Source organism: Python bivittatus, unplaced genomic scaffold (assembly GCF_059951505.1).
Source record: "Python bivittatus isolate LINGU-HERP-01145 unplaced genomic scaffold, Pbiv_v1 ctg000580_np1212, whole genome shotgun sequence".
Lineage (NCBI taxonomy): Eukaryota > Metazoa > Chordata > Lepidosauria > Squamata > Pythonidae > Python > Python bivittatus.
This window is the reverse complement of record NW_028277087.1, coordinates 18,670,628-18,694,183: the sequence shown is the minus strand read 5'-3', so window position 1 is coordinate 18,694,183 and position 23,556 is coordinate 18,670,628. Positions and strand designations below refer to the sequence as shown.

Below are 23,556 nucleotides of genomic sequence, written 5' to 3'. Positions count from 1 at the left end.
CTGGAAAGCTGAAGAGAAGATGAGGGGAGAAGAAGCAGAGAGTGGGAAAAAAGTAGAGGAAGAAGCACATTGTTAGCAAAGGGGGATAGATGAAGAGGTGGGGCTGGGGAAAAAGTTATCCCAGGCCTATGAACAGGGAGAGCTAAATCTGACAAGCAACAATGGACTGTGCACCACTGAATCACAGACACTGGATCCTAAGTGATGGCATAGAGGGTTGTTATGGACTGTACATGCCAATTTGAACATCAGCTAGTCAATGTTCAAATTCATTCAGCACTTCAGGTTTCTAAGAATTAAGTAGTGCATGACAAAGACAAAAGTTCCTATCTTAGATAATCAGTTCTGAAAAACAAAATAAAATAGGCTAAATATAGGTTCTTAAACTTGTTCCAGCTAGACATTAATTGATTCCTTTTATCCAGTAGTCTGCAAAAAGGAAAGATGAAAAGAAAGTGTTTCTTTTAAAGAGAAGACCCACACAGGCATTTACACACACAAATCCCTAAAGAGAGAGAGAGGGAAACAAAAATAAAAAGATTAAACAGCATATAAATGGCTCCAAAGTGGAAACATGGATTTTAAAACATTTTTACTTTAGAGTGTTCATAAAAATAGAGTGTTCTTTTTTTAAAAAAAAAAACTCCCTGAACAAAGAACCTAGCAGTTAAGACAATTTATTTTAGTCTTAGAAGATGAAATTGAATAGGTGGGTGAAACTTCATAATGTCATTTCCAATTGCTGATAAATTACAATCCAGAGAAAATGTATTTTACTTCAGCTGCATGTTCAGTGATCCCCAGACAAGCCATGGTGAATTTAAATGGGCACTGGCTTTGAAAACCATATAATGTGCCAACTGTAGGTTTCTTTTCCCTGATACTGCTATATACTTAAAAGAAACCTTGCAGACTGGTATCATGAGAAGATGGGTGCCAGGAGAAGATCCATTTATATCCTATATCTGCCAAGCTTAGGATGTTAGAGGGATGACTGGAATTTTGATTAGACTAAGACTAGCTCTACCAACTAAAGCCAACTAAACCAACTGATTCAGGTGGCAAATACTTACCTTTTGTGTGTCACATGAAGTGACCTTTGTCCCCAAAGCTAGGCTGTAGTTTTCAGATGATGTAGAGAAGATAAGGGCAATTTTTGGGTGTCTGGGATTTGCACTTTGGAGAGGGGATGCAGTGACATTCATGAAGGGCCTTCCCCCATTGCTGAACCAAAGTGCTCTCCTTTCTTGCTTGAGTCAGCAGAAAACCTCCTAGCTTGAAAATTGCTATTCCCCCTTATTGATTCCTCCCCGACTTCAGCTTCTCTGTTTCGACTGTTTCAACTCACTGCAGTCTGCTGACTTTGCCTCCAAGGTGATAAAGCCTAACAAATGCTATATACCTTGAAGCTACCCTTAGTCTGTGTTGGAATAAGGGGGGAAATAGTCCTCTAACACTAATATGGTTGACTTAAGCCTGTTTCACTCATAGACTGGGGATGTGATGAGGGCAATAACATGAGGACACAGCAGAAAAAAGATGCTGTATGTTGTTGCTATGGTTGTGTTGTGTGGGAGAAGGCCCCATTATAGGTGGTGTTGAGATTTTTAGGATTTTTAAGTTTATTTGTTGCTTGTTTTTGCATGGAAAGGCTTGTTTAAACTAGAGTTTACATCTCTTTTTAGTAGTTTTCTATGGGAAATGAAAGGAAATTGTATCTCCATGCCTTATCAATTTATTGTTGAAATTCAACACTGAGATCTCAACAATGAGTTGCAAAAACAGAGTTTTGTGCGTGTGTGTGGGATGGGGGGAACTGCATGGATTTTGTCAACCAACAAACTGCCCATCCTGCAAAAGAAGATGTAGTATAGTTCTGTAGATACACAGACACATGCATACATCCCCATCACATTATTTCCATTTGGTTAATTATATTATGCCCAGCCCAGAAAAGAAGAAAGAAATACTAAGCGCCAAAGAAACTAATAGGCATAAGAGAAGATAAGGAAAAGAAAACACAGCTATACAATAGCTGTATCATACCAGTAATGTGCACCCTACCTGTCCCTTTCTCTCCCTTTCCTCCCATACTTAATTCTACCATGTCCATATACTGCTTCATGTATTGCCTTTTATTTTTTAAACTATTCACTTCTTATCTATTCCATCCAACTACAACATTCTCAGCCTTCCCCTTCTTCTCAACGCATTCACTTGTCCTTCATATATTTGTTTTTTTCAATTAGATCCTCCTTCATTCTCTCTATAAGACCAAACCACCTCAACATGTTTGTTTCATACTTCATTGATTATGCACCATGAAATATTGGATTGCCCTAAAAATGCCCAATTTTGCTTTCCTGTGCCTGATTATTACTTGTATCCACTGATGATCTCACTTACCTTTGCTTCCCGTAATATCCCTTTCAAACCTCCCAACAAAGTAGGGAGACTAGGTTTCTATTGGCCCTACTCATTACTTTTCTACTTTAATTACAGTGGTTCTTTCCAAAAGGATATGTCTACATATAAATGACCATATGTGAATATTGTACAAATAGAACCTGCATCAATTGAATTCATAAAGAAAAAGTATAAAGGACAGCATTTCCCAACCTGATGTTCTCCAGACAGTGATAGACATTGTAGTTCAAACCATCTGGAGCAGTCCACCTCGCAGAAGGAAGTGTTAATTCACTAGGTGAGAGATGTAAAGCTGATCTACCACTGTAATCATTGATCACAGATTTGGTTTCTAGAACACAATCCCCACTATCACTACCATCACGTATCCTCATGAATGTGTGTTATGTGTATACATGTATGTATACATCTTTAAGGCACTTCTATGCTTCCTCTGCCCCCAAAGGTGGCAGCACCTAGTGACCCTAAATGATTTTGAAAAGCTAAGGTGTACTTGAATAGGAGATCACTGAGAAGTTCCAGGGTTATACACTAGACTAGTGTTTTTGAACCTCACAAATTTAAGATGCGTGGACTTCAGCTCCCAGAATACCCCAGCCAGTATGAGGAACTTGCTGAGGTGGAGAAACACAGCATTAGACAGTGGAGTTGAAAATCATCCTGGATGAAAGCACTGAAAACCATTTCCATATACAGTATTGCCAAAGAAAAGGACAGGAACTAAGCTAAAATTGAGGGAGTTTGTACCTTTTCATACCTTTTTGTTTTTATTACTGTACTCATTTAATAAGAAACCCTTAAGAAGCAAGCAATTCTATATTAAGTTTAGATCATTCTCCTCCAGACTGATGTTTCCAGAAATGTTGGACTAAAATCTTTAACATCTCTTAGCCAGCATTTTCCAGTTAAGGCCTCCCAGGTTCTGGAATTCCCATTTCCATAAAGGGCTCCTCCTTTCCTCACCCTTCAAAGATCCACAGACCTCTTCTTATCACAATTAGAATACAATTTGCTCTCCTAATTATATCATAAATAATTTATATGGTTTTGTCATTGGTATAGTAGCACATCATGTATATCCTATCATTACAGCTGTTGATCTGATGCTGTTAAATTTGCTTTGTTGTTTTTATTGGCTTGGATATGCACAAAATGCTTACCTTGGCTGTGGTTAGCCAACTAAATAACAGTTTATACAGTTCACCCAATTTTGGGGTTCCCATAACACGCTGAAGAGTGAACTATCTGTATGGGCTTAATCTGTACAACATGTTGGGTGACAATACGGTTGCTTAGTTGTGACTTAAAACACTGCCCACACATGCTGCACACAGCTTTGGAGACATTGAGGTAAAAAAACAACAATATAATGGTTAAGAATGTTGAGTCACAAGCAAGCTCCATGAGCCTAGTGAGGCTTCTCTCTAATAATTCTACATGTATTTTAAATTCTTTTGAACTCAGCGAAACTTAGTTAAAGGCTTTTGGCCTTAGGATTGCCTCTTATAGCTTGATCATATGCACATTTCCTGCAAATTGGGGAGCTGAATTCTAAGCAAGCATCCTGTGTGATGGGCTGCTGTGTTTTTAATCCTTGTAAACTGCTCAGAGTCACTTGTGTGAGATGGGTGGCTATATAAATAATATAAATTAATAAATAAATTGATAAATAAACTGTGGTCTACTCTTATACATATGTGCACGCTAGGAAGAAAGGCTCATTTAGCTTCTAAGGACATAAGAACTGTAGCTTACGGGTAAGTCAGGACCAATGAGAAGAGACCAGTGTTTCTCAACCTTGGGAACTTTAAGATGTGTGGACTTCAACTCCCAGAATTACCCAGCTGGCCATACTGGCTGGGGTATTTTGGGAGTTGAAGTCCACACATCTTAAAGTTCCCAAGGTTGAGAAACACTGGAATAGACAGTACAGTACAGGGTCTTTGCACTTGTCCACACTCAGATCTACAGTGTGATCCTGTGTTGTCTGCGTTTAATAGCTGAACCAATCCCCTGCCTCCCACTCCACATGCAAACTTCCTAGTTGAAGCTTTGCAGAGCTTGTGGGTGAGCCATTTTGCCATTATCAGAAACTGGTCCTACCCCACCTCCCTGGTCCTGGGCTTAAGCCATTCCCTTCCCACCCCCTACAAAGGCTCTGCAGCTTGATGGCTTTGCATCTCCCCCTCATAAAGAGCAATTAGTGGAAAAGCACCAGGGAAATTCAGAAAATGCAAATGAAAGTTGTGGGGGAGGATATCGACTGAAAGATGTTCTTTGGGCTCTTCTGTCGCACAGCTGGAAGAATGGATTGGCTGAAGGCATTCTCAGTTTTTATGGTTGGTAGCAGTGAAGCAGACCTCAGGGTGGCTTCAAACTACTTTTGAAGGACTGGGAAAGGAAGCTGTGGAACTGTGGAAGTGCTTCATGTCTATTTCACATGAAAATATTGCTAAAGATCCGACTGAGGCTGCCTCATTCTCCATGGAAGCCTAACCCTAACCCTAACCCTAACCAAATATTTCAGAAAATCTCACACTTATGGCATGAAGACCAGATCCCTTTCCTTCTATGCTTCCTCATGAAGTAACATTTTACAGGAACACCACTCCAGAAGTTCTAATTATTTACAGAAAGTTACCCAGTCTAAGACACCTATTCACTGGCAACAACAGGCCTCATGGTAAATGTCATTCACAGTATGAAATTTTTACATTTGCTTTGTCTTCCAGTGGTGACAATAGTTTGGAATACCCCACTGCAGTTTTGAATGGCCACATACCTGACACGAGAACTGACATGATTAAGAAAACAGTGGATGAACGTCTCTGGATAGCCTGCCACTTACTTCAACATGGGCATTTTGAACTTCCGAGACAGATACCAAGATGAAGAAGCTAAAGTGCAATGAATCAACTCTGTATCTCCCATTGGCTTTAACAGAGAAAAGTTTTTTTAAGGCACAATGTACAGTATTTGTTAACCAGTTCACCAGTAAAAGAATCTTGCTACCGAACCACTCATTTATGCACAGCCACCACTAAAAATTACTGTTTTTACCTTCTGTATTTAATTTCCCTTTTCTTCACTGTTTCACTCTAATCACATAGTAGCACTTGATGCTTCAGCTATATAGTGCAGAAAATGTTATGCCATTATAAATTTGTTGACCTTCAAGGTATTATAGAATTGTTTTTCCTGCAGCTAGAGTAACGTGGTTACTACTCAGGTTCTAGTTAGAGGTATATATCCATCTTCCCTTTTAAGCTAGATAGAACAATGGCCACCACCATACCTTGTGGCAGAGAGTTCCCTAAATTACCTACATAATACTTTTTCGTCCACTCTTAAGCCTCCGCTCATATTCACTGAGTAATCCCGTCCCGACCTAACCGAGGCAAAAAAAATAAAATCTCCTTAGTCAATTGGAAAGGAGAGAGAGGGACAAAACCTCCGGTAGACGGCGCTAGACAACTCCTGTCTTTTCTCATGAAGGAAACATTGATTTAAAAGGGCAGCAGCCCTTTAAGAACTTCCCCCTTTTCCTCTTCGTACTCTATGTTTACATAACAGACTGGAAGATACCATCACGGTTTTTGACGGAAGGCGAGGGGAGCGTGGAAGGACTGGAGAAAGCCGAGGGGAGGGGCCGTTCCACGCCTCCTTTTTGGGTAGGGGAGGCGCTAGTTGGTCTCTCCTGATTCCCCCCTCGGGCAGTCGTGTCTGTCGTTGTTGGCTCGAGCGCTGAGAGGGAAGCGAGGGGTCCGCGTCGGCGGGCGCGCCAAGCAAAGGCAGCCGGGCATTTCGCCCGACCGCTCGCTCGCTCCGAGGAGGAGAGCCGGACTATGAAGGAAAGGTCTCCAGCCAGACGTCCTGTCTGATGACTATTATTGCTGTTCTTTTTGTGAATGCCATTTTTGCCCCGCATGGGATTATAGCAACGACGAAGACCGTGGCGGTGGCCCCATGTTTTCTCCTAGCCAGGAGGAGCACTGCGCGCCCAACAAGGAGCCCGTCAAATATGGGGAGCTCATGGTTCTGGGGTAAGGCGGCCAAGACGCGGGACTGGGGCGCTGCGCTGCGGCGCGTCAGGGCTCCGGCGGGGCAGCCCCTGCTTGGAGGCTGAGGGGACGCCGGCGTTAAGGGCGGCGGGGTGGGCGTCGCGGGAGACCCCAGCCTCCGGTGGCCAGTCCGCGCCCGGAGGGGCGCCAGCGCGAGGGGCTCCGCCGGCGCTGCCTCCGGAGCGGGTGCTCTTTCGGGCGAGGGGGCGGCCGCGGGGACTTCTCGGTTGGGGGGCCCTGCGAGTGAGGCGAGGGGGCGAGCTGCTCCGCGAGAGAGTTGCGTGGTGCGGGTGACCCCGAGGCCTCCTGCCCACGGTGGGGGGCAGGCGAGCGACGGGGAGGAGGCGCAAGCCCGAGGGAGGGCGACGCGGGCCGCGGGGAGCAAAAGGGCCTGGCAGCTCAGGGCGCCGAGAGGGCTGAAGCGTGGGAAGGTACATGCCTGCCGGGTGGCGAGCGGAGGAGAAGCGGGGCAAGATTGCTCCTCTCGGAATGCCTGGACAACATTTTGAGGCGGGAAGAGGTTGGGAGTCGGGTCTCCCTCAGGGCCTCCTCCGGGCAGCGGGGCGTGCGCGGAGGGCGGTGTTGGACGTAGGCGATGAAAGGATGTGCGAGAACACTTTAATTAGCTGCCTCTCCTCCCCCCCCCCCGAAAAGTTCGTTGCGGCGGGAAGGTGTGCAGTGTGGGCTGGACGGAAAGTATTCCAGGACGAGCTTCGGCGAGGGGGGCTCCCTTGCTCTCCACTTTTTGAAAGTAGGGGAGGGGTCTTGACGCGGCGGGAAGGCGGCTGGCAGACATGTATCCGCTTGTTGGGAATGGTGGGTCTTGAAGGTCAGCGGGGAGGAGGAAGGGGGAAAATAAACGTAAGTTGCTGGTTTAGAAGACCCCTGCAAGGGAAAAACTAATGCCCGAGTATTAAAAGTGATGGGGGGGGGGAGTAGTGGGGGATTAATGGGTGCAAGTGAGGAAAGTGAGTACTCTGTAGGAGAGAGAAATTGAAGAGAGTTAGGGGTGAGGAAGAAGCGGCAGGCAGGTGCTACCATGTTTGTAGCCCCATGCTGGATGCTTAACAGTGAGATTATCATAACGTTCATCCACTGATTTGAGAAAAAAAAGACCCTATTCATTGGGACTAAGCAGGTTCTACTCCTGCCTGTGGCTTATTCTCTCTCACCTGCGTCTTTCTCCATCTTCTGCCTGAGGTGAAAAGTGTTAGATGTGTGGAGGAAGACCTCAAAAGAGTGAAATATTGTGATAATGCTGGGAGCTTGCTAATTGACCATCAGTCCCATAGATTGGGATCAGGGATTGGTTCTTGCCAACCCTGTTATCTTGGGCCCTTAGCTTCCTTAGATATAGTTTGTACTGCAGGATATTTGTTTGGACCAATAGCTGGCCCACAGTTAAGACTGTTTCCTTGGAGTTTTGTGTCTGTCTGCTGAATTGCCAGTATAATTCTTAAACTTGTTACATGGGAGCTTTCTAGGTGGCAGAGGAGGTGCACTAGGCCTTCTGAAATGTGTATTGTTTCAGAGCTTGGGAAGAGAGCAATCTACAGTGTTGTTGTTTTTAAAAAGAATTGCTTCTAAATTGGATGCCTCTTAACATGCTTTTTTAACATTGGAGAATGTAAAAGGAGATTATCCTTTGCGCAGTTTCTGGTTTGGAGATGACTGTTGTCTGACTCTGGGGTACTTTTGCTGTTAACAATTTCATGCCATTCCAGAAGTGTATTAATTATAGTGATAGTTATTTTATTCCTCTGGATGCCATGTGATGGAGAACATTGGATGGTGATGGTGGTGAATATATGAAATGGTAAACATGTACTTCAGCAGCTGGGGCGCGGGGGATGGGAATCTGTGTCACGGTTTGGTGTTATGTGCCAGCCCTGCCATTCGAACTTGGAGTTTCTTTCTGAGTGCCATAAAAGTTGAATGTAAAACATTTAAATCTTTGTTTATTGAGTCTCAGCAAGTCCTGTGTTTAGACTTGTTAGATAAAAGTGCATAAATTCACTGTATGAAAAATTTACTATGAAATAGCAATATTGAGTTTATTATAGCAGCTGTTTGCTTATTTCATTAATGATATAGAAGGATTGGATTTGAAAAAAGCATCAGTAGCAGAAACCTTTCTCTTATCTAAGTCTTTTTTCTAAGCAGATCCTTATAGGGTTGTTTTTAATGATACTGTATTTGGCAGCGTAAGAAACCTTGACAAAATCTGGTTCCAAAGGAGTTGATTGTTCTAAATATTTTTCTGAGATTATATGTGAAATAAATATAAAGACTCTGTCAAGTTGAATTCAACTCCTGAGGATCATATAGGAACATCCATTTAGTTTTCTTGGCTGAACTATGGATGTGGTTTGCCATTGCCAACTTTTTGTGAAATTCATTGACTCTCCACTCTAACCTATAAAGACCTTGGATTTCTTAGTGGTCTTTTGTCCAAGAACTAATCAGGTTTAACCTGGTTTAACTTGTTTAGGGATCAGTCACATTTTTGGCTAGGTGATGCCACCTCCTATGGTTGATTTCAGAAAATTATGAAAATATAGCATGATTTCAAATATTTGAAAGGTTTGATTTGCAGAAAAGCTGTTTATCTATGCAGTCATTGTTGGAAATATCTAGGTTATGTTGCTATCAGCAAATAATAGTTTACTTGGAGAGGAGGTATGCTAATAGCAGGGACCTCATCTGTGTTATTAAAGTCTTGTCACTACTGGAACTCTGTTCAATATATAATCTTTAATTCAGGTAAAAAAAACATTGTGCTGTAGTTTGCTTTTTACAAGTGGAAGCCTTGGAAGAAATATATGTACGTTCAGGATAATTGACTGCAATCTCAACTGTTTCCAAATATTTGTTATGAGATTTTGCCATTGAATGCTTTTCTTTTCTTTTCTTTTCTTTTCTTTTCTTTTCTTTTCTTTTCTTTTCTTTTCTTTTCTTTTCTTTTCTTTTCTATGAACCAATCATATGCTGTGTTAGGCTTGTGGATTTTTTTTATTGCACTGTGAAATGGTAAATAGCTTTCATCCACAAAAGCTTGCAGGACTGAATTTATCCTTCCTTTTGTTCTGAATATCTATAATCTCTTACCTCCCCCACTCCCCAATGTCTTGTGGAAGCACTTGAGATTTTTAATGCTAAATGACTACTTATGCTAGTTATTAAGGAACATTAAAGATGTACTTAAGATGCATGAGTATTTCAGTTTGAGCAAGAGATATGTTTAATCTTACTCTGGCTTGATTGTAGCATGCCACATTTAAAAAAGTGTTAAAGTTAAAATTCTCTTTAAAAGATGGAACACCAAGAATGAGAATTTGAGACTAAAACAAAATCAGCTCACAGTAATACAGAGAAACTGTAGATTTTAAATTTGTTTTTACTCAGAACATCTATATCCCTTCTCAGACACCTTTTCAAGAAGCTTAATCACTCAGTAATTCCATAAATAGCATAATGCTGCTTCTTCCCAGAGTTGGATCATTAGTAGAAAATAATCACAGAACAGCTTGAACATCTGTTCAGCATTTTTTTAAAAAAAGGACCGAATATGTAATTGTGTAATCTTCTGCTGTTAGTTGTGTTTGAGAATGAAGAACTCTAGGTAACAAGGTTGTGAATGAGATAATCACATCCACAGATTATTAGAATTCTTAAATGGTTTATGGGTTAAAGATGTGACTATTTTAACTATATTTTGTGACAATTAAAAACCTATTCATTGGCAGAAAAATGATTTATTCAATCAGTTTCTTTCTAATGAATTTCCCTTCAGTGTCAAAGATTGGTTGCTCTGGAATTGGCTTAAGTAAGAAATAAATAAAATTGAATCAAATAATTATTTACTAAGGTGACTGAGGAAACATCATCTGCACAATTTGGATGATGATATTAATGAATTAAATATAGACAATCTCCAAGAAAAAAGAAGTGATTATATGCCATAAAACAAAAAAGGTTTTTCAGAAAAAGCTAACAGATAATGTGATAAAAACCATCTATATTTCTTACCCTAACACTGACCTTGGTATCTAATGACACCACAGCAGTGGAACTCAGAGCAAAAAAAGACGATAAAGCGAGTGGGGGCGTTGAGTAATACATGATTTGCTTGATAGGAAGACCTCACAAAGTGGCAAAAGACATTAAAGACACTGCACGGATATTCCTAATTTGGGGAGTTATGCCAAGGTAAATATATCACAGAAAAATATATACTGGTAAAGATATTTGAGACAAGAATACTTTCTGGTTTGGGATGGGAGAGAACATGGTACTAAATCATGTTAATCTGCTCATAAATATTTGTCACATATGAGATATGAACAATTAAGTACTGGATTAAGAAAACAGTAAAAGAAAAAAAAACTGCTGAAACCATTTGAGTTATCCAAAATAACCTAGATTCTTATTTGTACATTGTTTAGATAAATACACTAACCAGATTCATTTTTCATCAAGGCTTGTAATGTGAATTGATGTTATGAACTCTTTGGGCCTTTACAGTTTTGTCTATTTTAACTAAAAACAATTTAACCAGTATTAAATTGTTTTTAGTTAAAAAAACATTTTGCTTCAGTAAATATTTTTTTTAAAAAAACCATATTTAAATCCACAAGAAAATTGTCTTAAGGAAAGTATTTTGTAAAAAGTTGTCAGTAACTGAAAAGTTTAACTAAAACAGTGATATATAAAGGCAGCTTTATAAGATGCTGAGCATTTTACCCTGATGTGTCAAAATAGAGATACTTGTACAAATGTAAACTTGAAGAAAAATCAACTGTGTTAGAAAGCATGTGCTTATTGCAACCATTATTTTTTCTGCTAATCTGCCCACAGAATATTTTGTAAAGTATAAATGCATTTTAGTCCAGCAGTAATTTTTTAATCTTCATGTCTGAAGACTATTATCTGGTATATTTTTATTACTTTATAGCTGATATAAAATATGTATTTGTATACATTTGGACAGACAGGTTGAACTGTCTGAGAAGGATGATTTGTGTGATTAGAAAGGATTTATGTGGTTTGCGATTTGTGTGGTTAGAAAGGACATCTAACAGATTTCTCTGTTTTCTAAAACCTTTTTAGATTGTACATGGATAAGTCCTGGAAATAAATATTGGGCTATATCTTGATTTTTTAAAACCACAGTTGATTGGCAATGTCATAATTAAGATAATACTAAATCTATGTTTTAAAGATAACAGTAACTGGGTTTATACAATGTTTGCTTTTGGCTTAATGTGTTTTGTGAATCAAACTTGTGTGAGTTATAAATTATAGTGTTTCACTTAGCATGTTATGCCAACCCAGTGATTTGTGGTTTATACTGCAAACAATGGTTAAACAACTAGAAGTACAATATATGAACTTTGTCACAACTTTAGGAAGGAGAAAATGAAAAAAAAAAACAACTGTCCCTGTGCTGGCAGCTGTATCACCTACATTGCCACAACTACATAACTCTTATTTTAGCTTGGTTTTCCCTAAGATTAGGGATGTATTCTGTAGAGAACTATGAAGAACAGGTTAAAAGAAAAGGATTGAAACTTGTGACTAATAGGAACATGGTCAAAGAATACTAATTACTTGGACTTTAAACTCCAGAACCGGATGAATTGCATCCTAGGGTACAGAAGGAATTTGCTGAAGAACATGTGAAGTGCCAGTCACATATGGACTGGCTTTTTTGGGGGGGGGGGGCTTATGGAATAATAGTGTTTTGTACAATTTACATGAAATATAACCACATATTTTAATCCCCATCTTTGCACACAAAAATGATTTAAATGTTACTGGACTATATAAATGGCAACCAATAGTTTGTCTCTAGTATAAATCAATATTTAAAATAGATCATATTCCCATTTGGTACACTGTAAAACAGCTAAAGTACTGACAGTGGCCTTTTGCCCTGAAATTGTTCTTATCCTTTGGGTCTATTTAAATATTTAGATAATGCACACTTTGCAGACTGCTCAACAATTCAATAGCCATTACCCATGTCCTATCCTCTTCAAATAATTGATTTTTCACAGAAGATGCAGTATGTTAAAGGGGTACTTGAGAAGCTTATCCTTTGGATGGACTTTGTTCTCTGGCAGAATAGTTTGATGCAAAGCCAATGTACTTTAAGGGAATTTAACATTTGCTTTCTATATTCTGTACCTCATAGGAAATGGCCATGTTTTATTTGTACCAGTGTGATCCTGTCAGTTTTACCTCAACAGATTAATGCAAAGCTGAGAATTCTCAGTACAAGGACTATAATGTACCCTCTAGACTCCAGAAAAGCTTCAGTGGTGAATTTGTGAAACATTTAGAAGTGTATACAGTTGTGCCTCGGTTCATGAACTTAATTTGTTCCGTGACTCTGGTTGTGAACCGAATTGGTTGCGAACCGAATCAAATTTTCCCATAAGGTTCAATGTAAATACGGTTAATCCGTTCTGACCCCTACGAATGTGGTCGCCAACCGATTTTGGTCGCCAACTGAATCAAATTTTCCCATAAGGTTCAATGTAAATACGGTTAATCCGTTCTGAACCATATGTATTTTTTTTTTTAACCACAAAAATATGAAACAAAATACAGTACAGTACAGTATGAAGAGAGAGAACACTAACCTTGCTTGAGGCAACTTCTGGCGTGGAGGACAGGAAGGCGGGTGGGGAGGCAGTTATTGTTTGGAGGGAGAGTCCCCCTCGCCTACAGGAAGCCACAACCACGTGTCACAGCAGGGAAAATGGCCGCGGGTCGTGTTCATCACCCGATGCAGAGTTCGTGAACGGAAGCAAAATTTTGCGAACAGTGCTGGTCGCGAACTGAATTGTTCGTGAACAGAAGCGTTCGTGAACCAAGGTACCGGTGTATAAATCTGCAATACTATTACCTACAGTGTGATCAGAGCTTCATTTAAATCTTCTTAATACAGTTGTATATAAAAGTTTAGGCAGCCCCAAGTCAAATTGTACAGTATGCTTCAATGAATCCTTACATGAACAGAAGCTGACACAATGTCTGCATAGTACAAAGTTAAACAGGATATCTTTCTGCAAATTTGGATATAGGCTTACTGTTTAAGTACAATTATTTACAGATTGAAAATAAGAAGACAGTCAGTATGGCAAATGCAGAAGTTTGGATACTCTTCCAGATCATATCTTATAGCTCCTACTTTAACAGAAATAACTATTTCTAAATATTTCCTGTAGCCAACTAAGGTTTTCTATTCTTGCTTTGGAATTTTTTCTCACTCTTCCTTGCGCAACTTTTCTAGATCAGAAATATTTTTGGGTCTCTTTGCATTTTAGATATCTCTTCAAGATTTTAAGTAGTATTCAAGTGTGGGGATTTTGAGGGCTGTTCTTTTATCTTTTTTCCAATAAGTGCTTCATGGTTGATTTGGAGGTATATTTAGATTGTTGTCTTGCTGAAATATCCAACATAGGAATGTGGTGGGCTATATATATTGTGAAATAAATAAACACATATTTTATTTGATAGTGCAATAACAAATAAATGCTTGGTCAGTGCCACCAGAAACAACCTAAGAGGTTGTTTTAAGGTAGATAATCCCTGTAGGGAGAATAAAATGCAGATGTGTGTGATACATCTTGACTGTGAAATGATCATTGCAGTTCTGATTTCAGAATATCATACATTGTGCTTATAGCTGAATTTTTAAGTGCAGCATAAACAATTATAAACATTATGGCTCATTACTTTTTCTTACAGTACTGTAATTGTAAATTTCCACTTGACATCTTTGATTGTTTATTTATGAGACAATTAGATCTGAAACTTTGTCTGATAATGAGCCACATAGTTTCCCCTTACTTTTGCCATTCTGGGAAAGAGATAACCTCTCTTCTCTCCATGGTGCAGTTTTTGTCTGGGATGGAGTCCTGGTAGCTTTCTCTTTCTATAGCTGGGTATCGCAGAGTTATAAAATAATTGTTGCATCCACAATAGTTGAGGATCAGAGAGGAACATTTAAATAGCAGTAAACATAAAGGATTTGGTACCTAATAATATCCATGGATGAAATTGGTGGTAGTTGTAGAATTGCATCTCTAATTGTCTATAACAATTTTAACAGATGACAGCCATTCTGACACAGTTGCAATGTATATTTCAGAAAATAAATACATTATGATTTTCACTTGTTGCTGTGTGTTCCACTGCAGAACAAAGGAAGTGTTTAAAACTATTTCCATTTTTTAAAAAGGCGAAGTAACAGGAATCTTTCTAGATATGGTTTCAGACTTACTGATGCAGTTCAATTCATGTCTCTTTTGAAAAAGTAATTGTGAGTTCATTGGAACTTATTCCTAGGTAGGTTTTTATACTACATGTTGTTTGGAATTGTAGACAATCCCTAACTTGTTTTTGTTCACTTTCCTTTACTTTCTTTGAACAGTATTCTGCCTTGATCTGCTTTTACCAGGGTGATAAATATTAAATTGAATGAGAATGTTTAATATTATTTTAATAGTGTAATGCTCTTAAATTGTGACTTAATTTTTGGAAGAGATCTGAGAATGGGCAAGCTTATTTTTGCCTCTAGGTAGAGTATGGCTGTATTGTTCTTGCACACTCTGGGCTTGAGTAATCTTAAAGTTTTGTAGCCCTGAGGCTAGAAAGAAAATGACTAGAGAGTTTTGTTTCGTTGGAATTTGCAGTTGGCACAGCCCCTCTGAAAAACATAAATATAGAGTAAGCACAATTAAATCATATAATGAGCGGAGTAATAATGTTAACATGTCTAACTGCTTGTTAAAATTGAACTTCAGAATAAGAATGTATAACTTTTATTGTGTGATCCGTGAAAGATTATGTAATAATCTATTCTCTAAGGAACTAGAGGATTATTTGTTGTAGATAAAAAGTAGTGTTTGGGAATAGTTGGTTACATTCTTATTTGGGCTGCAGTTGGGTAATACAGTTATTGAAAATGGATATCTTTTGTATATTATTTACTAACTTAATATAATACATTTGAGGATGAGGATGAGGATTTTTAACATGAAGGCTGCCCGTATGAATTAGCATTTACTGTGGAGAATTCTAACCTAAGCTGGAGCTTCTAAGGGTTTGTTTTTGTTTATACAAGGAAGCTAAGTCCCACCTTCTGCTTTCCAGATTAAATGAGATAAAGATCCTTCTAATATTTCCAAAGTAACAAGAATTGTTCATATGTTTCTATCATGGTTAATTAGATGCTTCACTTTGAATTGATATCTAATTGGGAGCATATACTACTTTGCGCAAATATCGTTGAATAATGTGCTGTTTGCATTCTAGTGTAAAAATTTGCATTGGAAAAGAGTTTATAAATAATATTTTCTTTGTTTTTTTAAGATAGTGAACTTTCTTTTTTTCTAGTTCATACTATTTTCCTTTTTTTTTTTTTTTTAACAAAATAGGGAATATAAATATTTAAGACATGACACATATATTCCATTCTGTATCCTCTATGGCATTCTTCTCTAATCTTGTGCTATCCAGAGGTATTGAAATATATTAAGGTACAATTTCCAGAAGGTTATAGTTTGCCAACACATTTAGAGAGCAGAAGACTGGGCAAAGCTGCTCTTAGTAAACCTACTGGCATGCATTTTCCTATCTGATAAAGATATACAAATGGTTTGGACACTTTGTTTGTTTGTTTGTTTATTAGCCCTGTGTTGTATAATATGTTGCTGATAAAGCTGCACAGAAACTACAATTATCTGTTAGTTATGTATTCCTATTGTAATAGCTGGAAGGACAGTACTGTGCATGAATAGCTGTCATTCAATTTTGTGAATATAAAATATTGCTTGGTGACATCTACTAGCAAGGTCAAACATAATTGTTGCTTAAGCAAAATTAAATATTGTATTTTTTTTAAGTCCCCTGTAAAGTCTTCTGTTTCTGAGCTTGCTATACTCATGGTTGTGAATTGTGATTTATATTAAATTATCCACATAAGAGTTTGCAAGTTGTATGTGTAGCATTTATGTGCAAGTTAGTGTTACAGGGCAGGAGACAAAGTTCCTCCCAAATCCAAAGCAAATCCAAATCCACCTCTGCAAGCTGGGCAATCACTTCCTTATTGCATTATTAATCATTAATAATAATAATTATTATTATTCATTGCATTAGTACATGCTTGCCTCCAGCATTACTATACTGGACCATGATCACAACTAGCAAAAATTATCCCCCAATGGGAACCCTTGTGATGATACTCTCCCTCCCTTAAAAAACAATACAGGTAGTCTCCAGTTTAAGAACGAATTCCGTTCCCAAGGTCTGTCCTTAAGTCAAATTTGTATGTAAGCTGGAACAGTATTATTGTATAATACTGTATAAGTAGTATTGTGTATTTAACTTGAACTATTGTGTATTTAACTTGAATCATTGTGTATTTAACTTGAAATTTGCTACAACGGGCTCCGTTCTTAACTATGGGTTGTCCATAAACTGGGTGTTCTTAACCTGAGGACAACCTGTATTTCTAGAAATGGAACGCTTAACAAGCGTGATAAAAAAAGGGCAGTGCATGAAACAGAAAATGTGTTTTGTTTCATGCATAAAACTAACACATTGTGGCTTGAAAGTTCAGCTGAACCATTCTGGGTAAGTCGTGGTCCGTTTGAACTGAAACTTAACTGGCCCACCTACTTCCCTCCCCAGTCTGTCCTTGCATATCTAACTGGCTCACTTGTCGGTGCCTTCTCCTTTCTCTCTTACCTCCCAGAAGACACTGCCACTTCTAATGGCTTTGTCTTTCCCCCATTATCTCCCACTTCAGAATGCATGTGCCCAAAACACAAATGCACTGGATCCATGCTTGGAGAGAGCACACGTGTTTTGGACAGGGCATTTCTGTAATAAAAGTCATAAATAACAATGAGGAAGAAAAGTGTGTGTGTGTCTTCTTTTAACATCTAATGGCAGTACCTACAAATGAAGCCTCTACTGATAAACAATGTGGCTCAGTTGTTTTAGTAGCCTCAGAATTGCCTGCATTTCTAGGATCCTTAAGATGTGGTGGACTTTACACCACATGACCACTAACCCCATGACAAGAGATTATTGCATACAGAAAGTTAAGCAGCAACATGCTTAAATGGCTGCAGTGAAACAGGACTTGCTTGTGGCCTTTGTTGGATTGAACATTGTTGGTGGGATATCTCTTTATTTTATTCCTACAACAACTTAGGTTGGGCTGAAAGAGTGTTGTTTTTCTTAGCATTTGTCCTGCATGGTTGCAGGATCTCCTTGTTTTTGCGCTGTGCTCATCTAGTTCTTATAGCAGAGCTGTCAAGAGTGATGCAACAACTGGTTTTGTTTATCTGCTGGCTTATTGTAGAGCCTGATGCTGATTAGGGCTGAGAAGGAGTGACTGGTCCAATATCACCCAATTGCCTTTCATGCCTAATCCAGCACATTAACGACTATAACACACTGGCTCTTTTTGACTGAAAGAATGTGACCCAGTGCTGCTCAGCAGCTAACGGGAAAGTTGAACCTGGGTCTCGCCAGTTCTACACCATAATTGCCACATCACATTAGCTCTCTTTTGTGCAAGTATATTCTTTTGTACTTGTATAAAATCATGGAATGCGCATAGCTTTTATTATGGGATATGCCACATAAAAGAAGAGAAAAGGGTTTCTTTTGAAAAAAAGTTTGAAAATATCTAGTAGGCCCTCAAAACATTGTATTAGAGAACTTTCTGAATTATTTAACTATTTGGAGTTCTTTGGTTTAAGTGGGTGCTGGTAGATTTAAGAGACAAGTTATTTGGGCTTTTTTTTTTTTTTTTTTTGGTGGCTTCTCTGAATTCAAGGGTTGAAAATATTGCAAACCCTGTAATCTGTAAGAGAATGCATGATGCAACATTCCCTACAGCAAGGAATAGCCGTGCTTTAGTTAATCCATGCTTCTCTAATGTACAGATATCTTTTAAAGTATCCTTATAAATGACAGAAGTATTGATGGCAGCTTTGAAACACTATTTTTTTCTGGCAGATTTCCCATGTCTTTAAAAGACAGAAATTTGACAGCTAATGCTTTTTCTGTGATGTAGTATGAGAAGAGTTTAACATGTTGCATTTTTGCTTGTTAACTGTTGAGTCCTCTTGACTATTCTTTTTGTTGCCATAGTGTTGAATTAACAGAAGGTCCATAAAACTGACTGGGGTCTTTTAAGCAAAACCATGAAACCTGCTAGATATGTTATGGACAGAAAACAACTGAATCAAGTATTGCTGGTTTATATATATGCTATAGACTCACAATGGCTTTTTCTTGACCTTACAAAGCATTTTAATGTTCACAATAATATATACAGAATAGTAATTTACTCAGAGTCAGATTTTCTGTGAGAATGTCATAGTCCTTCAGTATTACTGTTCTGATCTGTAGAATATGGAGACAATTCATGTTGTTAATACTATTGTGCCTAAGTGCCATGCTCTCTCTTGCAGAGCCTTGGCTTATTAGAGAGCTGAGAGCAATGAGCAGTTGCAATATCAGCTGCAGCACAAATGAGAAAACTCTTGAGACAAATCAGATCAAACACAGAGTGAGACCAATTTCTAATTCACTGCAGTGGAGAAGCTGTAAAGAGATCTTTCTTCTCTAGCTCTTGCATCTGCACAGAAGAGGCCATCTCCTCAATGAGGGAGGGAGAAGAAACAACCAGTTTCTGTGAAGAGTTTGGATTGTTTTTTGTGGGCAAATTTGACTGAATCCATTTTGGTTACAACTCCAGTCTTAGGGCAGATTATAACACTGTAACTATGCAATCACTTTACTGTTACTTTGGATTTTTTTCAGCTTGTAGATCTCTCTTTTTTTAAGTAATTTTATTAAATATTACAATTACCACAATAAAAACTAATACAAACTAAAAAAAAATAATAAAAAACTAGAAGGCACAGAAAAGAAAGAAAAAAGAAATAGAGAGAAATAGAAAAGGAAGAAAAAATAAGAATATAGTAAAGAAAAAGAAAAGAAATATGTAAAGGTGTCTTCCCCCTTATACTTATAATTTCACAAGTATAAACAATTTTAGTAACTTATCACCTTCTCTTAAAATACAACAAATGAGCTCTTCTCATTTCTTCAGAGATAACCACATATCTATTTTAATCTTGATCAAATAAACCAACCTTATATTCCTTCCTTTTACTTCTAACAGTGTTGATCTTTAGTCCCTTCAAATAATGTCATAGAACTTGATTTCTTTTTTCTTTGTCCCTTCTCACAAAATTCTGCAAAACTTTGACAAGCCTCTTTTGTAAATCCAATATAGGAAAATTACCAGGTCACTCTCTTGGTTTGTTATTTGTATATCCCTTTTAATTATTAAGACATCAGCTGGTTTCTTTTGTATGTCCAGTGTAACATCTTTTTCCATGTCATTCTCGTAGCCTGTCATTTTTAGATCCACTTTCAAATCAGTCTCGATCTTGTTAGGTAGAACTTATCGTCTTCCATAACATCTTTTAAACACAGTCTATCAATAGAGGCAGATACTATTAAAATTAACTTCTGGGTCCATTGTTCAGAAATATCCTTCAGTATGTTCAATGTTGAAATATTTTGCTTAATTCTGTAATATGTAAGTCGAGTTTGAGTGTTCTTCTCCTTTAATTGTAATCTTTAGTACCCTCTAGTTCCCTCTAGTGTCCAGTCTTTAAAGTCTTATCTCATTATGTTTTTTTTTTAAATTCAGAACAAAAGCATTTTCCCATGGGAAGAATTCTTTATAATTAATTCCAAAATCTTATTTCAAATTTATCTGGACCCTTAATCCATTTGTAACTTTCTAAAATCAAAGTTGTAATCACTCTTTTGCTATTTATTTCCAAAAAATTGTTTTAAGTTCTTAAATTTGTAGTTAAAACTTCTTTCACTAAGGATTGAAGAAAACTCACCTGGTGCTGTAAAATTTATTGAGCCAAAGCTTCCCAATAGCTGAAAAGCAGTTAACAAGCAATTTTTGAAAGTGATTAGAAAAGGAAGTATGCAAACTTAGTGTCTTTTCAAAGGTGATGACCATGGTTTGAGAAAGATGGTTATTCTGTCTCCCAGAGCTCTAAACCTGCCAGAGACTGCTGTCTTGTGGCCTCCTTGCAAGGAGCATCTGTCTGGAGCATTTGTGGGCAATCTCAAGTCCTCTTCTTTTCCAGAGAGGAATTATCAAAAAGCCGGTCTACTCGCCAGCTCTTCATTCTAACGCGGTCATGAGCTCCGCTTTTCACAGAGTCTTCAGTCCGCCATTTCTTCCCTGGAAGTCTTCAGCTTGTAGATCTCAAGGCTGGGGACAGAATGTATGCAGAGATGAGATCTCTTCCTTGCAAAAGAGATATGCTCCCCTCCTTCTCCCACACCATGGCCTTAAAGAAACAATTGAAATTTCCACTCAAGAAACCTGTCTTGACTGGGAGATCTATACAATTATGACTAGTCTCAAATATCCAGTTTCTGGGAATGTTCATCTGTGTCTTGTGGCCTCACAGTTTCAGATGCATCTGAATGATACTGCTTATCTAGACCCATGTCAATCAGGCTTTCAGCCAAGATATAGTATTGAAACAGCATTGGTTGCCATAGTAGATATTCTGCACCAGAATTAATAATTTAATATTATCAAATGCTTTAGAACCTTCTCTAAAACCAGATATTATAGGATGCATAATCAAAGGTAGTATCATTTATCATCTGCACACCAGGGTCACTGTCAAGATTTTTGCATTAGGAAATCAGACAAGGTCTTGCACAGTTAGCGAGATCTTTACCAACCTTCAAGATCACAGTTACATCACTGAAGTAGGCTGGAAAAACCTTATTTCAAGGCATTGTTTTAGATCCTTAGTAGGATTGGCTTAAATAACTCACTTTATGTCTTAAAACATCAAAGGGAAAACTATCTTGAATGAGAGTTTTTCTTATTATACATGAGAGGCATAATCAAAATAATCAAACCAGACAGGTTCACAAATCCTCATGACTTGGTGCCTGGGGGAACAAACAGGTCTTCAAAGCCTTACGAAAGGATCCAGGCTATCTGGATCTCAGGGGTAATACTATTCCATAGGGCGGACACAGTAATGGAGAAAGCACATTTTCTGGCTCTCATAAGATGAAATTGTTGAAGCATGCTGGTGCTACCTGATCTTATTGGACAAACAGAGATAATTAGATTAGACATGATCTGACATAGAGTTCCTATATTACACTTATTAACCTGTTAACTAAGGATTAAGATACCAGGAAATAATCTAGTTGTGAATAACTGATGTGGAACTGGACAAAAAAGTATATTCTTGTTCTAAAGATTTATCAGTTACTGCATGGCTACCTAATTAACCTCCGATGTCTAAGCTAGCAATATTTTCCATGTACTAGAATTGGATTTAGATGGAGCAATATTGTGATTTAATAAAGGATTGAAAACTTGATTAAAATCTCCAACCATAATTATGCAATACATAGCCAGACTAAAAAAAGTTTAAGTAATCTATGTAAATATTTAGTAAGGCCATGATAATTAATAAATGCAGTATTTATTAAAGCAATTAATCATCATTATTGAAATTATCCTTCGGAATCATTTGTTTTATTTTTCCATCACAAATTTTGAGCATTTGTTAATCAGAGTTATTATCCCTCCATCTAGCAGAATTTTCATTTATATATACTTGATCAATCTATTTCCTAGATAAGAGATCATTCTTTTGTGGAAAAATATGATTTCCCTGTCCATTCAACTTTTGATTGTCTTCACCTTCTGCTTGCTTTATCTTTATTATAGATAATAGGTTTTTTGTGTCTATCATCTACTCATTTCACATGCCCAAAATAATGTGAGTTTCTGATTGTGGATTATCAGCTTGAGGAATAGCTAACCTGATTGATTGTCCATGATACTCTACTCATAGTAAGTAACTATAAAGCAACTTTAAGGCATCTATATTCTTTCTATATATTCCATATATTCTTTCTTTATGTCCAGTTTCCATAATAGTTACCCTGGAAAGAGAATTCCTTTAATTATTCTGAACTTTGCTGATACTGAAATGTTCTTACAGTATTCTTCATGATCTTGCCTCAGTTTGATATTGCTCTCCTTTCTTCAGTACACTGATCTCCTTTATCTATTCTTAAGTCCAAGAAAACTAAATTAACTACTGTTTTCACTTTTTTGCCTAAAAGGTCAACTGCCATTGCTTTTGTAATATATAACACTAGCCTTGATTTTTTGTTTTCCATTTTACTTTCAAAATGACTCTTCTTAAAAGTCTTCTTTACTTTCAGCGAATGCAATAGTGTTGCCTGCTTATCTCAAATGGTTATTGCTTCTTGTTCATTGTAATGGTTCCTCAGAGGAATCTGATGTTGTGGTATGCCCATTAGTCTTGGTGTCTTCCATGTTCTAGCATGAACTTCACAGCCAAAAGTCTTGCTATTGTCAATAAATCAAAAGTAAACCACTTTCTTATATTCTATTGTTCTCTCCATTTGATACTAGCTATCTGGTCTTGTATCCATCTGCCTTTCCCGAAACCTGCCTCCATACTGACATTTCTTTATGTATGGCTCTATTCTTTGTAAGATCTTAAGCAAAGCAATGTATGGAATTAGTACAATGGTTTAGCTATTTGTATGTTATTGCATCTCCCTTCTTCGTGTGTGTATATATTGCATCTCCCTTGTATGTATGTGTGCATACACACACACACACACAAAACACGCAGAGTATATATATACTGAACTTTTCTAATCTCAAAGGCACATAGTCCCTTCCTTCCTTCCTTCCTTCCTTCCTTCCTTCCTTCCTTCCTTCCTTCCGTCCTTCCTTCCTTCCTTCCTTCCTTCCTTCCTTCCTTCCTTCCTTCCTTCCTTCCTTCCTTCCTTCCTTCCTTCCTTCCTTCCTTCCTTCCTTCCTAGGCCATTCCAGTCTGCCAGCTCTGAGTAGCATACAACTTCCCAATATGTAATCGGGCTTAAAATCATACAGTTAGAAATACTGTATTCCTGTGAA

At 38.0% G+C, this 23,556-nt stretch overlaps 1 protein-coding gene across 1 annotated transcript in view; it reads left to right on the top strand.

Moving 5' to 3' along the window:
* Nucleotides 1–6,135: 6,135 nt before the first annotated feature.
* Nucleotides 6,136–23,556, top strand: part of PELI2 (pellino E3 ubiquitin protein ligase family member 2) — a 70,468-nt gene continuing 53,047 nt past the window's right edge. The window contains exon 1 of the mRNA XM_088149700.1: nt 6,136–6,470. Within this exon, the coding sequence (XP_088005826.1) occupies nt 6,394–6,470 (77 nt within the window). The 5' untranslated portion in view covers nt 6,136–6,393. The remainder of the gene's footprint in view (nt 6,471–23,556) is intronic.